Here is a 15,616-nt window from a genome sequence, read left to right as displayed (position 1 = left end):
CAGCCAACAGAATGTAGTTGAGGAACCTGCCAGGACGAAGAGTTTGACGTCTGGTGTTTCGTTTGGGTCAGTTAGATGGAATGCAAAGCCACCATGTTTCAAGGTCTACTCCATAAGGGTGAGATCACTTACTTTGGCTGATCAGGATGACACCCTGGTATAGTCGGCACTAGATGTTTCTATGGTAATTTCCTCGCCCTTGAACGAGTTCCAGTGTTTAGTCACTAAACCAGTTGATGGCTTGCTGCCAACTCCACGGATTATCAAGAGAAGGAAAAAGACACTACCAAGTAATTTTCAACCCAGGCGGAGTAGGAGGGTGGCCAAATTTCCTCCGGAGCTCGGATCCGAATCAGCTGCCCAGGTCTGCAGGCATCTGGGTTTCTGCGATGTTAACGAAGTTATTTTCATCCAGGATGCCAGAAAGTATGCGAAGTTATTTGATACTAGGCTCTCTAGCGTTCATATTGATGCATTGGCAGCTCTGTTTACCTGTTTAGGTGATGTTTCAGTGATTTGCTGGTAGTGTTCTATTTGTTTTTTATGGAGTCCAATTGTTTTCTAATCTGGAATGTGAGAGGGCTGAATGACCGTGTGAAAAGAGACTTTGTTAAATCTCTGGTGATCGATATTAGGCCTTCAATTGTTTGTCTACGGGAAACCAAATTGTGTTCTATTTCAGACTTTGATATTCTTTCTATTCTGGGGTCTTGATTTAGTAATTTTGTTTATAGCCCAGCGGTTGGTACCAGAGGAGGAGTGTTGATATCTTGGCGTGTTGGAGTTTTTTCATCAGTGGCTTCAGTTATCAAGCAGTTTTCGGTCTCGGTTCAATTGCAGGAAAGGAATGGTGATTGCTGGTGGCTCACTGGGTTTATGGTCCTCACCAGGACAATCTTAAGTCTTCTTTTCTTCATGAATTAAGAGAGATCAGAGATATATGTGTGGGGCCATGGATCATTGGTGGTGATTTAAATCTGATTTTTAAGGAGGAAGACAAGAACAATTCCAATATTAACAGGGCTATTCTGGGTAACTTACATGGTCTTATTAATTCCTTGGATCTGAAGGAAGTTCCTTTGAAGGGAAGAAGGTATACTTGGTCCAATCAGAGGAATGATCCCACTCTTGTTAAGCTGGACCATGTATTTTGCACAAGCAGTTGGGAAGATTTATTTCCGGACGCATTTCTTCATAGTAATGCTACCACATCATCAGATCATTGTCCCTTCACCCTCAAAGTCAGAGATAGCTGCATGAGGAAGAAACGGTTTCACTTCGAGAGTTTTTGGCCTAAACTTCCTGGGTTTTTGGAGGTGGTGGGTGCGTCTTGGAACCTGCCAGTTCGGAGCTCCTGCCCATTGAACGGGTGTCATTGAAGCTAAAAAGGTTGGCTCGTGATCTGCAGTCCTGGGGGCATAAAGTGCAAGCAAAGGGACTCAAACTCTCATCCAGAGAATGACACTACGAGTTAGGGCAATTTCCGTTTGTTTCTCACACACTACTCAAATGTCATACCCATCTAAGGGTTGGAGACACATATTTATAGCCCTAAAGGCTGCACTACCACACTTTCTCACACACACTACACAACAGGATTGTCCTCTAGATGTTAAAAGCTAAAAGAGACTAAAGAGGACAGTCAAAAGCTATTGTTGTCCTCTAGATGCTAAAGAGACTAAAGAGGACAGTCAAAAAGCTAGTGTTGTCCTCTAGATGCTAAAGAAACTAAAGAGGACAGTCAAAAAGCTTTTTTTGTCCTGCTGTCCTCTAGATGCTCAAGACTTATTCCATCATTCTCCCCCTAAGTCTTGGGCATCGTCTTGTGGGAAAGTTGGGCCATCCCGGACCTGGAGCAAAGCTCAAGAAACTTGATCCTCCCAAGGGGCTTGGTGAGCAGGTCTGCAAGCTGATCCTTGGTGCTAATGTAGCGCGTCTTGATGCTCCCTTCTGCCAAGCAGTCTCGGATGAAGTGGTATCTCACCCGGATGTGCTTGCTCCATTCATGGAACACGGGGTTCTTGACCAAAGCCAGAGCGGACTGGTTGTCCACCCTGAGTTCCACGGCTCCAGTGTCTCTCCCGAGGAGATCACCGAGCAGTCGAGCCAGCCAGAGCGCCTGAGTCGAAGCAGTGGAGGCCGCTATGTACTCGGCCTCGCAGCTGGACATGGCCACCACCTGTTGCTTGACCGACTGCCAGCTAATGAGGCACTTGCCGAGGAAGAAGAGGATCCCGCTTGTGCTCTTGCTAGTGTCGATGTCACCGGCATGGTCGCTGTCGCTGTACCCGACAAGGTGTGCCTCCCCAGGGCACCTCGGGTAGTAGAGACCGTGGTCGAGAGTCCCCGCAACATAGCGGATGATCCTCTTCACAGCCTGCTCATGCTCTATCGTCGGTCGCTGCAGAAACCGACTAACATAGCCGACGGAGTATACCAAGTCAGGCCGTGTGTGGACGAGGTAGCGAAGGCTCCCCACAAGACATCGGTACTGTGTAGTGTCCACCTCCTCCGTTGTGCTGTCGCGACTCAGCTTCAGCCTCTCCTCCATCGGAGTGAGAGCTGGGTTGCAGTCGGTGAGCCCAGCCAGCTCAACAATGCGATTGGCGTAGGCGGTCTGGCGAAATGTGATCCCAGAGTCTCCCTGGTGCACCTCAATCCCCAGGTAGAAGGAGAGATGCTCCAGGTCACTCATTTGAAAGGTGGCCTCCATCTCTTCCTTGAATGTTGCCACCTCTGCATCCTTGGCGCCGGTGATCACCAAGTCGTCGACGTAGACACCCACCAGCAGGGCACTTCCTCCATTGCCCCGCCGATAGGTGGCCGCCTCGTGCGGGCTTGGCGTGAAGCCCATTCCTTTGAGAGTGGAATCCAGCTTGGCATTCCACGCCCTCGGTGCCTGTCGCAGGCCATAGAGAGCCTTGCGCATGCGCAACACCTTGCCCTCCTTGCCAGGGATCGCAAAACCTAGCGGCTGGTGTACATAGACCTCCTCCTTTAAGTCGCCGTTAAGAAACGCCGACTTGACATCCATGTGATGAACATGCCAGCTCTCCTGGGCTGACAGCGCAAGGAGGAGTCGCACAGATTCCATCCGTGCCACGGGGCGAAAGCATCGTCGAAGTCGATCCCCTCCTGTTGTAAGCAATCGCGTGCCACCAAGCGAGCCTTGTGCTTAACGATGGCGCCGGCTTCATCCCTCTTCAGTTTGAACACCCATTTAAGGGTGATCGCGCGATGACCATGAGGGAGATCAGCAAGCTCCCAAGTGCGGTTCGTCTCAACCGCGTCCATCTCCGACTGCATTGCGGCACGCCAAGCCGTGTGTTTCTCGGCCTCCACGAAAGACCGAGGCTCGCCATCGTCGCATGCAAGATGCAACTCTCCTGCCAAAATGCGAGACATCGGGCCCGGCACCGACGGGTCAATGAGAAGGCCCTCCACCTTTCGATACCGCAACGGCTCGCCGTCGTAGCATGCGTCGACGCACTCCTGGTCGTGGGAGAGCGGGGTCACGAGCTCCACTGGGTCATGTTCGACACGAGCTGGTGTCGGAGAGGATGTTCCCGGGGAGGGTACCATCGGTGTTGGAGTACGTGGTGACGGAGAGCTCGCTGGAGCCGGAGTCGTGGCTGGATGGCGTGGTGGCGAAGAGCTCGTTGTAGCCGGAGCTGGAGAGCGTGGCATTGTAGTCGGTGGAGACTTGGGGGCTGGAGTAGGCCTACTCGAAGAAGGGTCGTCTACTCCCCGGCTCCCTCAAAGTGGACGTACTCGATGGTGAAGTCGTCGTACGTCGGAATCGTGTCGTCGTCCACCGCCTTGTCCCAGGCCCATCCTCGCCCTTCGTCGAACACTACGTCGCGCGCCGTGCGCACACGCAGTGTTCCTGGGTCAAGGATGCGTTAGGCCTTCGAGCCCTCCGCGTAGCCAATGAACACCCCTGGGGTGCTCCTGTCGTCGAGCTTGCCGATGTGGCCAAGCTCCTTGGTGAACGCGAGGCACCCGAAGACCCGTAGGTGAGAGACCACCGGCTTGCGCCCATGCCAAGCCTCGTACGGTATCATCCCGTTGAGTGCCTTGGTGGGCGAGCGGTTGAGGATGTAGACTGCTGTCACCACCGCCTCTCCCCAGAAGACAGTCGGCACTCCCCTCTATTTGAGGAGAGCACGAGCCATCCCCACAACCGTCTGGTTGCGCCACTCGACAACGTCGTTCTGCTGCGGGCTGTACAGCGCGGAGTAGTGGCGCTGAACGTCCTCATCCACGCAGTACGACGCGAACTCAGCCGCCGTGAATTCGCCGCCGTTGTCGGTGCGCAGCACGCGCAGCTTGCGGCCGCACTCCGTCTCCGCAGCGACCTGCACACACCTGATGGCGTTCGTAGCCTCTCCCTTGCTACCAAGGATCATCACCCACATGTAGCAGGAGAGATCGTCGACGAGCAGCAAGAAGTAGCGTCGTCCTCCTGGTGTGGCTGGTGTCACCGGGCCACACAAGTCCCCATGCACGAGCTCGAGCCTCTCCTTGGCTTGGAAACTCGACTGCTGGGGAAAGGGGAGTCGTCTCTGCTTTGTCAACACGCAGACATCGCAGAATTGCTCCACATGTTCAAGGCACGGCAGGCCTCGTACCATCTCCTTGGCACTGAGCCGCTTCAGGGCCTCGAAGTTAAGATGTCCGAAGCGCTCGTGCCACTGCCATGCCCCGTCGTCCCGACGAGCAGCAAGGCAACAAGGTTGTGCCACCTTCACGAGCAACAAGGTTGTTTTTGATGGAGTAAACCCTTCCTTGAACTATGTTAAAAGTTTGCTTCTGAATGAGCTAAGTTGTTGGGATAGGGCTGGGGCTAAACAGTTAGCAAGTATTGATCTTCCTGCTGCTATTAGTAGGGTCAAGGCTGGGTTCCAATCTGGTCTAGTGTTTTTACTTGCCCTCTAGGCATTGTACTTTGATCCTCTTGGACCTTTTCTCCTTTCTTAATATAATGACATGCAGTTCTCCTGCGCGTTCGAGAAAAAAAAGTGATATAGATGAAAAAAGGGATTGAGCCAATAAGTGGGATTAGCTCCATCTGAAAGAAAAAAAAAACACTACCATGCATGAATATTATTTACCACATGTAATAGTGTCTTACAGTTGCGTAGCAATTTAAAGGTTCTTATAAAATTAACAAATGTACAGAAACTCATGCAGCAGAATAAGGCAAACCGCTGTGGACATGATTGAGGATCATGTTGCAAAAGATAATTGACAGCATGAGCATTCATGTGGAGATTGGAGGCATGTTTTACTTTTACCCACGCATGACTGTGTTTGCTGACACCTCATGTTATAGATTACTATTTCTGTTACTACAAGCAATCAGTGGAGAGTGCAGACTAGTGTAAGTGGCTATTCCGCATGAATATAAACCTATGGTCAATCTGATCCTTGGACATGACAGTTTAATACAAGGACTGAAAAACTAGTTCTAACATGTGTGTATCAATAGTTGGGAGTCTTAAACACTATCATGTGGATGTTACAACAATAATTGATATGGAACACAGGGCAACTTATATTTATGGTGAGACACAGAAGCTTAGCAGGGATTTTCAAGCTTTATAATTAATGCATGTAGTCCAGGTAGAGGAGCCCTCATTCCAAGTGATGAAATTTAAAAGCTCCTGTCTAGCCAGAAAGGCAGCACAAACTGAAACAAGGCCAAATGTGCAAATTCGCTGCTAAAGGGGGCCAACTACGTTCAACATCCTCAAGGATATCAGGAATTACTACGGACTCCAGGGGGTTATATTCAAATATCCACTCACAAAGGGGCAATTCTTGCATTCATCCCACCCCTCCATATGATCCGCCAAAACAGGGTCGCAAACCAAGTTAGGTGGTGGCAAACGAAACGCGACTAGGTAACGACTCAATACTGCGGAATGATACACACTAAAAGCGACAGAGCATGTGCCGTGCCGTGCCGAGTTGAAAAGCTGAATCTCGCGTGCCCGGGCACGCCCAGTCCCAGATGGATCCCACACGGGAGTAGCCGCGCAAGCGTTCCGGATGTCCTAAAGTGGCGGCGGAATCCATGAAACGAACCGAACCCGACCGCTGAAGCCATAGCAGGATTGCCCAGAGGGGAGGTGAGCGGGCGAAGGGTGGCGAACGAACCGATAGGTGACGAGGGCCGGGAGTGGGCAGCCGCGGAGCAGGGGCGGTAGGTGCTCACGCGGGCGGAACCCCTGGATGAAGTCAAGCCGGATCTCGACCATGTCGCCGCCGGTGGCGGCGGCCGCCGCCGCGTCTGTAATCATCTCCTCCACCGTCCGCCCCACCAGCGGCACGCACAACAGCGTCATGTCCACCTCTGAGAGTCTGCTACTCCTCCCTTTCAAATGGCTCGCCGGCGCAGGTGACCCTGATGCGGATGCGAACACGAACGCGGATGTGAGCAATCGGCAATGGCAGCGGCCGGGGACAGTCTGTTGGCGGAGAAGGGCAAGTGGAGGACGGGAGTTGTTGGCGAGGCTGTGAAGCCTAGAAACGGGGGAGAGTGGCTTGGGTTGGTGGCGTCTCGCGTAGTCGCGTTGGCGTGGCGGGCGCAGCCGCGCAAGTGGGAGGATGGTCCGAATGGTTTGGTGGGAAGCTGAATTTTGCCGTGGACATACTCTACACGCCGCCGCCTGAAACATGTCTTTTGGTGCCCGTTGTGTTTCGGTAGATGGCTGAGCCACCGTGATCAAGCTGAATTTTGCCGTAAGGACATACTACACGCCGCCGCCTGAAACATGTCTTTTGTTGCCCGATGTGTTCGATCTACAAAAGCAAGATGCGCTTACGGTAACAATATTCGTCAGCAAATTATCAAGGTTGGATAAACCTAGATATGACATGAAACTTGGCATTAGGTTTCCGTCTAGCCCGATTTCTACTGGCCCGAGAGATCGGGTACAAAACTACACCCCGTAGATACCGTCTTACCAGACCTAAGGGTTGGGAGCTATGTTCGACCCCTTGAAAATCAGAATTCTCGAGATCGTATAGATAATTATCTCGAGAAAGGATACAAAGGAGCCAGGCTCTCAAACAGGTGTGTGGTTTAAATGAGAGCACGAGAGTTAATGTGTCAGCATACGGGCTTTGACATCGGGGACAGTTCAAATGATCGTTCCAAAAAAACACGAACGGGCATGCATCATATGTACGAAAGCTAACCATGACTCGGCCAGTCCATGGCCCGAAGGATAAAAGAACACGATGCAAGATAAGACAAGATAAGGCATATCGGTGCAGCGTGATGGTAGGGCACGATGTTAGCCAAGGAGGTCCCTTGGTCAGCAAGTATCCTAACAGGAAACAATGTGACAAGGTTGGCATCCCTCCATCTCGTCTGACTTCTAGATTTATGTAATAGGGTCTCCTTCTCCTTGATCTATAAAAGGAAGGGGAACCATGAATGAAGGCATCGGGCAACAAGCTAGCACAAGTAGCCAACACTTGTAACCACATTGAGCACTCCACTCGCATTCCTCACTAGAGACTTGGGCATCGAGCCCTCCCACGCCCAAGTCCATGGCCATGGCCCGAAGGATAAAAGAACACGATGCAAGATAAGACAAGATAAGGCATATCGATGCAGCATGACGGTAGGGCACGATGTTAGCCAAGGAGGTCCCTTGGTCAGCAAGTATCCTAACAGGAAACAATGTGACAAGGTTGGCATCCCTCCATCTCGTCTGACTCCTAGATTTATGTAATAGGGTCTCCTTCTCCTTGATCTATAAAAGGAAGGGGAACCATGAATGAAGGCATCGGGCAACAAGCTAGCACAAGTAGCCAACACTTGTAACCACACTGAGCACTTCACTCGCATTCCTCACTACAGACTTGGGCATCGAGCCCTCCCACGCCCAAGTTTGTAATCAATCCTTGTTACAGACTTGGGCATCGACCAGTATAAAACTTTTGTGTCTCCTTTGTACACCATCCACACCGGACGCAAAGCACGTAAATTGCTAGTCGATGGTTTCAGAAGACTGACACAAATTATTACATTTTTTGTCAGGGAGAATGTGTCGATCAACATTCAAAGGTGGAAATCAAATAAGGTCAATGATTAGAATACGATCAGTGAAGCTCAAAAATAAATGTTGTGGACAGGTATTAAAGCTAAGTTCACAATCAACGATGAAAACAAAGGTTAGTGAGACAATGGACCATGAAGAAAATGTAAACTTTATTTTAGAACAATAATAAAAAGTTATACCAAGACTTTAAGAAGTATGGAAAGTTGAAAGGGAAATAGGCTTACACCTTTTCCTAATTGATTTTGGTGGTTGAATTGTCCAACACAAATAATTGGACTAACTAGTTTGCTCTAGATTATAAGTTTTACAGGTGCCAAAGGTTCACAACAAACCAATACAAAGATAAAAGAAAGGGTTCAAACAAAGGAGCAAAGTTAAACCGAAGGCAGCCCTGGTCTGGCGCATCGGATAGTGTCCGGTGCACCAGGGAACCCAACTCCAAACTTGCCACCTTCGGGAATTCTGGAAGCCGCTCCACTATAATTCATCGGACTGTCTGGTGTACCACCGGACTGTCCGGTGTGCCAGCGGAGTAACGACTACACAGCGCCAACGGTCGTCTGCATCGGAACAGTAAAAGTGAATAGTGCGCGCCTGTGCGCGCAGAAGTCAGAGCAGCGCCAGAAGACGCACCGGACAGTGAATAGTAACTGTCCGGTGCACCACCGGACTGTCCGATGGCCCACCTGTCAGAAGCTCCAACGGTCAGAACCCAACGGCCTGGTAACGTGGCTGGTGTCCGGTGCGCCATACGACAGCAGCCTCCACCAACGGTCATTTTGGTGGTTGGGGCTATAAATACCCCCAACCACCACACTTCAAAGCATCCAAGTTTTTAGCCATCAAACCTCATACAAGAGCTCTAGACTTCATTCAGAGACACAATCAAAGAGATCAAATCCTCTCCCAAGTCCGGAATCACTCCAAAGAAATTAGTGACTAGAGAGAGAGACATTTGTGTTCATTTGAGCTCTTGCGCTTGGATTGCTTTTCTTCTTCCTTCTTTCTTGTGTTCAACTCACTTGTAATCAAAACAAGAGACACCAAGTTGTGGTGGTCCTAGTAGTTGAGAGCACCTAGAGGGGGGGTGAATAGGTGATCCTGTAAAAACATAGCACCACAAGCTTGATTAACAGTTAGAGCAATGGAATCAAGTGAGTAGAGAGGAGAGCTCTTGTGAAACACAATAGACACAGTAAGACAAGCACAAGAGACACGAGGATTTATCTCGTGGTTCGGCTAAGTACAAAACTTGCCTACTCCACGTTGTGGCGTCCCAACGGACGAGAGTTGCACTCAACTCCTCTCAAGTGATCCAATGATCAACTTGAATACCACGGTGTTCTTCTTTTCTTTACTCTTTTCCCGTTTGCGAGGAATCTCCACAAATTGGAGTCTCTCGCCCTTACAACAAGAATCAATATGAAGCACAAGAGTAAGGGAGGGAAGCAACACACTTAAAAACACAGCAAATACGCACACACAAGATCAAGACTTGAGCTCAAGACAGTTTCTCGAGGTTCTCACTAGAACGGAGCTCAAATCACTAAGAATGTCGAACAAGTGCGCAAGAATAAAATGTGAGTGATCAACAATGCTCAAAGGTTGCTTGGTGTTCTCCTCCATGTGCCTAGGGGTCCCTTTTATAGCCCCAAGGCAGCTAGGAGCCGTTAAGAGCATTTCAAGAAGGCAATTCTTGCCTTCTGTCGCCTGGCGCACCGGACAGTCCGGTGCACCACCGGACACTGTCCGGTGCGGATCTCTTTCCATATTTGGCGAAGCCGACCGTTGCAGATTCCTAGCCGTTGGCGCACCGGACACTGTCCGGTGCCCCCTTCTGACCGTTGGCTCTGCCACGCGTCGCACGCGGATTCCGCGGTCGACTGTTGGCCCGGCTGACTGTTGGCTCACCGGACAGTCTGGTGCACCACCGGACAGTCCGGTGATTTATAGCCGTACGCCGTTAATTGCTTCCCGAGAGCAGCCAGTTGACAGCCGCCGGCCTGGCGCACCGGACACTGTCCGGTGCACCCAGACCGAGCTGTCTTTGGCTGAACAACGCCATCTTTATTCCAACTTGATTTCTCCTGTTTCCATCACTTAGACACAATACATTAGTCTCCAAAACAATGTACTAAGTCTTAGAAACATACCTTTTTACTTGATTTGCACTTTGTCGATAGATTAACATGAGTCCACTTGTGTTGGCACTCAATCACCAAAATACTTAGAAATGGCCCAAAGGCACATTTCCCTTTCAATCTCCCCCTTTTTGGTGATTTATGCCAACACAATAAAAAGCAACTAAAGGAAGTGCAACATCAATACAAATGAAAACACAAGTTTGTTTTGTCTCACATTTGGCATATTTGAATCATCCTTTGCCACCACTTGGTTTTGTTTTTGCAAATCAAACTCAATTCCCTATCTCTAAGTCAAACACACTTGTTGAGGCATAAAGAGAGTTGTTCAAAGACAAATTGATTCAAAGATTTCAAAAACTCCCCCTATTTCCCATAATCAAATATTCTCCCCACAAGAGACCAAATTTTGATAATAAGAGACATCAAAGAGTATTTTGACAAACAAAAACTCTACTCTAACTCTACTTTTTCAAAATTCTCAAGTGGTAGCTGATCCATTTCTTGCTTTGGCCTTATTTTCTCCCCCTTTGGCATCAAGCACCAAAACGGGATCAATTTTGGCCCTTTAACCCCATTGCCTCACCAAAATCTTCAACTAAGAGTAGAAAGGCAATAAGAGTACATAAATGAACTTGGAATTAGTTACTCTTTCATCGGAGTGCAGTGGAAGTCTTGCATGGTCCAAGTCCACCTTTTCCCTTCCAAACCTCCTTTGAGACTAAATTAAGCAAACTCAAGCACACAGTTAGTCTCAAAGGGTCAAGTTGTAGCACATCTCTCCCTAAATATGTGCATCACTTGCAATTGGACTTGTGAGGTCTGGGGAGTGCTTGTACAACGTGAGCACCATAAATAAACAACAAAATGCATTAAGGAACATGATCAAGGCATAAAACACATGTATGCTACAAATCAATCCAGGTTCCGCGAATCTAAGACATTTAGCTCACTACGCAGCCTGCAAAAGGTCGACTCTTCTAGAGGCTTGGTAAAGATATCGGCTAGCTGATTCTCGGTGCTAACACGAAACACTTCGATATCTCCCTTTTGCTGGTGGTCCCTCAAAAAGTGATGTCGGATGTCAATGTGCTTTGTGCGGTTGTGCTCAATAGGATTATCCGCCATGCGGATAGCACTCTCATTATCACATAGGAGTGGGACTTTGCTCATATTGTAGCCAAAGTCCCTGAGGGTTTGCCTCATCCAAAGTAGTTGCGCGCAACACTGTCCTGCGGCAACATACTCGGCCTCAGCGGTGGATAGGGCAACGGAAGTTTGTTTCTTAGAACTCCACGACACCAGGGACCTTCCTAAGAATTGGCACGTCCCTGATGTGCTCTTCCTATCGACCTTACATCTAGCATAGTCGGAGTCTGAATATCCAATCAAGTCAAAGGTAGACCCCTTTGGATACCAGATCCCGAAGCAAGGCGAAGCGACTAAATATCTAAGAATTCGCTTCACAGCCACCAAGTGACACTCCCTTGGATCGGATTGAAATCTAGCACACATGCATACTCTAAGCATAATATCCGGTCTACTAGCACATAAATAAAGTAAAGACCCTATCATAGACCGGTATGCCTTTTGATCAACGGACTTACCTCCTTTGTTGAGGTCGGTGTGTCCGTCGGTTCCCATTGGAGTCTTTGCGGGCTTAGCGTCCTTCATCCCAAACCGCTTGATCAAGTATTGCGTGTACTTTGTTTGGGAGATGAAGGTCCCATCCTTGAGTTGCTTCACTTGGAACCCAAGGAAATAGCTTAGCTCGCCCATCATTGATATCTCAAACTTTTGAGTCATCACCCTGCTAAACTCTTCACAAGACTTTTGGTTAGTAGAACTAAATATTATGTCATCGACATAAATTTGGCACACAAAAAGATCACCATCACAAGTCTTAGTAAAAAGAGTTGGATCGGCTTTCCCAACCTTGAAAGCATTAGCAATTAAAAAGTCTCTAAGGCATTCATACCATGCTCTTGGGGCTTGCTTAAGTCCATAGAGCACCTTAGAGAGCTTACACACGTGGTCGGGATACCGTTCATCCTCGAAGCCAGGGGGTTGCTCCATGTACACCTCCTCCTTGATTGGCCCATTGAGGAAAGCGCTCTTCACATCCATTTGAAATAACCTGAAAGAATGGTGAGTAGCATATGCTAACAATATGTGAATTGACTCTAGCCTAGCCACAGGAGCAAAAGTCTCCTCAAAGTCCAAACCTGCGACTTGGGCATAACCTTTTGCCACAAGTCGTGCCTTGTTCCTTGTCACCACCCCGTGCTCGTCTTGTTTGTTGCGGAACACCCACTTGGTTCCCACAACGTTTTGCTTGGGACGAGGCACCAGTGTCCAAACTTCATTTCTTTTGAAGTTATTGAGCTCCTCTTGCATGGCCAACACCTAGTCCGAATCTAGCAAGGCCTCTTCTACCCTGAAAGGCTCAATAGAAGAGACAAAGGAGTAATGCTCACAAAAATTAACTAATCTAGAACGAGTAGTTACTCCCTTGCTTATGTCACCCAATATTTGATCGACAGGATGATTCTTTTGAATCGTCGCTCGAACTTGGGTTGGAGGTACCGGCTGTGCTTCTTCCTCCATTACATGATCATCTTGTGCTCCCCCTTGATCACACGCCTCTTCTTGATGAACCTGTTCATCATCTTGAGTTGGGGGATGCACCATTTAGTAGGAAGAAGGTTGATCTTGATCCTTTTGTTCCATTGGCCTCACATCTCCAATCGCCATGGTGCGCATTGCGGCCGTTGGAACGTCTTCTTCATCTACATCATCAAGATCAACAACTTGCTCTCTAGGAGAGCCATTAGTCTCATCAAATACAACATCGCTAGAGACTTCAACCAAACCCGATGATTTGTTGAAGACCCTATACGCCTTTGTATTTGAGTCATAACCTAACAAAAACCCTTCTACAGCTTTGGGAGCAAACTTAGAATTTCTACCTTTCTTCACTAGAATGTAACATTTGCTCCCAAATACACGAAAGTACGAAACATTGGGTTTGTTACCGGTTAGAAGCTCATATGAAGTTTTCTTGAGGAGACGATGAAGATAGACCCGGTTTATGGCGTGGCAAGCCGTGCTCACGGCTTTCGTCCAAAATCGTTCGGGCGTCTTGAATTCACCAAGCATCGTCCTCGCCATGTCTAGTAGTGTCCTGTTCTTCCTCTCTACCACACCATTTTGCTGTGGTGTGTAGGGAGCGGAGAACTCATGCTTGATTCCTTCCTCCTCAAGATACTCCTCCACTTGAAGGTTCTTGAACTCGGACCCATTGTCGCTCCTTATCTTCTTCACTTTGAGCTCAAACTCATTTTGGGCCCTCCTTAGGAAGCGCTTGAGGGTCCCTTGAGTTTCAGATTTATCCTGCAAAAAGAATACCCAAGTGAAGCGGGAAAAATCATCAGCTATAACAAGACCATACTTACTTCCTCCTATACTTAGATAGGCAACGGGTCCGAAGAGGTCCATATGAAGTAACTCCAGGGGTCTTGATGTTGTCATCACATTTTTGGCATGATGAGAGCTTCCCACCTGTTTACCTGCTTGACAAGCTGCACAAGGTCTATCTTTTTCGAAAGTTACATTAGTTAGACCTATCACGTGTTCTCCCTTTAGAAGCTTGTGAAGATTCTTCATCCCCACATGTGCTAAACGGCGATGCCATAGCCAGTCCATGCTAGTCTTAGCAATTAAGCATGCATCTAGACTGACCTCCTCTTTTGCAAAATCAACTAAATAAAGTTTGTCGTCTAGTACACCCTTAAAAGCTCATGAACCGTCACTTCTTCTAAAGACAGACACATCTATATTTGTGAATAAACAATTATATCCCATATTACACAGTTGACTCACAGACAACAAGTTATATCCAAGCGACTCAACTAAGAATACATTCGAAATAGAGTGCCCGGATGAAATAGCAATTTTTCCTAACCCTTTTACCTCGCCTTGGTTCCCATCACCGAATATGATTGAATCTTGGGGATCCTTGTTCTTGACGTAGGAAGAGAACATCCTCTTTTCCCCGGTCATGTGGTTTGTGCATCCGCTGTCGATAATCCAGCTTGAGCCCCTGGATGCATAAACCTGCAAGGCAAATTTAGGCTTGGGTCTTAGGTACCCAACTCATGTTGGGTCCTACAAGGTTAGTTACAATAGTCTTAGGGACCCAAATGCAAGTCTTGTCTCCCTTACATTTGGCCCCTAATTTCCTAGCAATTACCTTCTTATCATTTCTACAAATAGCAAAGGAAGCATTGCAAGCATAATAAATTGTAGAAGGTTCATTCATTACTTTCCTAGGAACATGAACAATATTTCTTCTAGGCATAGCATTTTTCCTAGCCAAATTTCTATGATGCATAGAAGAACTAGAAGCAAACATTGCATTTGAATCATAAGCATGTGAAACAACATCATTGCAACTCCTATCATGATGAACATTCCTAGAATATCTCCTATCATGGTATAAGAAAGCATGGTTCTTTTGAATACTATTTGCCATAGGGGCCTTCCCTTTCTCCTTGATTGAGATGGAAGCCTTATGGCTTGTTAAGTTATTGACTCCCCTCTTGAAGCCAAGACCATCCTTAATTGAGGGGTATCTATCAACCGTGTAGGCATCCCTTGCAAATTTTAGTTTATCAAAATCATTTTTGCTAGTCTTAAGTTGGGCATTAAGACTAGCCACTTCATCATTCAATTTAGAAATTGAAACTAGGTGTTCACTACAAGCATCAATATTAAAATCTTTACACCTATTGCAAATTGCAACATGTTCTACACAAGATGTTGATTTATTGGCTATTTCTAACTTAGCATTCAAATCATCATTTATGCTCTTTAAGCTAGAAATAGAGTCATGGCATGTAGACAATTCACAAGAGAGCATTTCATTTCTTTTAGTTTCTAACGCAAGGGAGTTTTGTGCCTCTACAAACTTATCATGCTCATCATATAAGAGATCCTCTTGCTTTTCTAACAATCTATTCTTATCATTCAAAGCATCAATCAATTCATTTATTTTATCAATCTTAGTTCTATCTAGGCCCTTGAATAAACTAGCATAGTCTATTTCATCATCATCACTAGACTCATCCTCACTAGAAGAAGCATAAGTGGATTTTCGAGAGTTTACCTTCTTCTCCTTTGCCATGAGGCAGGTGTGATGCTCATTGGGGAAGAGGGACGCTTTGTTGAAGGTGGTGGCGGCGAGTCCTTCGTTGTCGGAGTCGGACGACGAACAATCCGAGTCCCACTCCTTTCCAAGGTGTGCCTCGCCCTTAGCCTTCCTATAAGCCTTCTTCTTTTCCCTCTTGTTCCCTTGTTCCTGGTCACTATCATTATCGGGACAATTAGCGATAAAAT

General features: G+C 47.7%; 1 protein-coding gene across 1 annotated transcript in view; it reads right to left on the bottom strand.

The window, feature by feature from the left end:
• Positions 1 to 6,655, bottom strand: part of LOC100285997 (uncharacterized) — a 29,602-nt gene extending 22,947 nt beyond the window's left edge. Inside the window, exon 1 of the mRNA NM_001158885.3 lies at positions 6,163 to 6,655. Within this exon, the coding sequence (NP_001152357.1) occupies positions 6,163 to 6,350 (188 nt within the window). The 5' untranslated portion in view covers positions 6,351 to 6,655. The remainder of the gene's footprint in view (positions 1 to 6,162) is intronic.
• Positions 6,656 to 15,616: the final 8,961 nt, after the last annotated feature.

This window comes from Zea mays, chromosome 3 (assembly GCF_902167145.1).
Source record: "Zea mays cultivar B73 chromosome 3, Zm-B73-REFERENCE-NAM-5.0, whole genome shotgun sequence".
Lineage (NCBI taxonomy): Eukaryota > Viridiplantae > Streptophyta > Magnoliopsida > Poales > Poaceae > Zea > Zea mays.
This window is presented reverse-complemented; position numbering and strand designations above follow the sequence as displayed.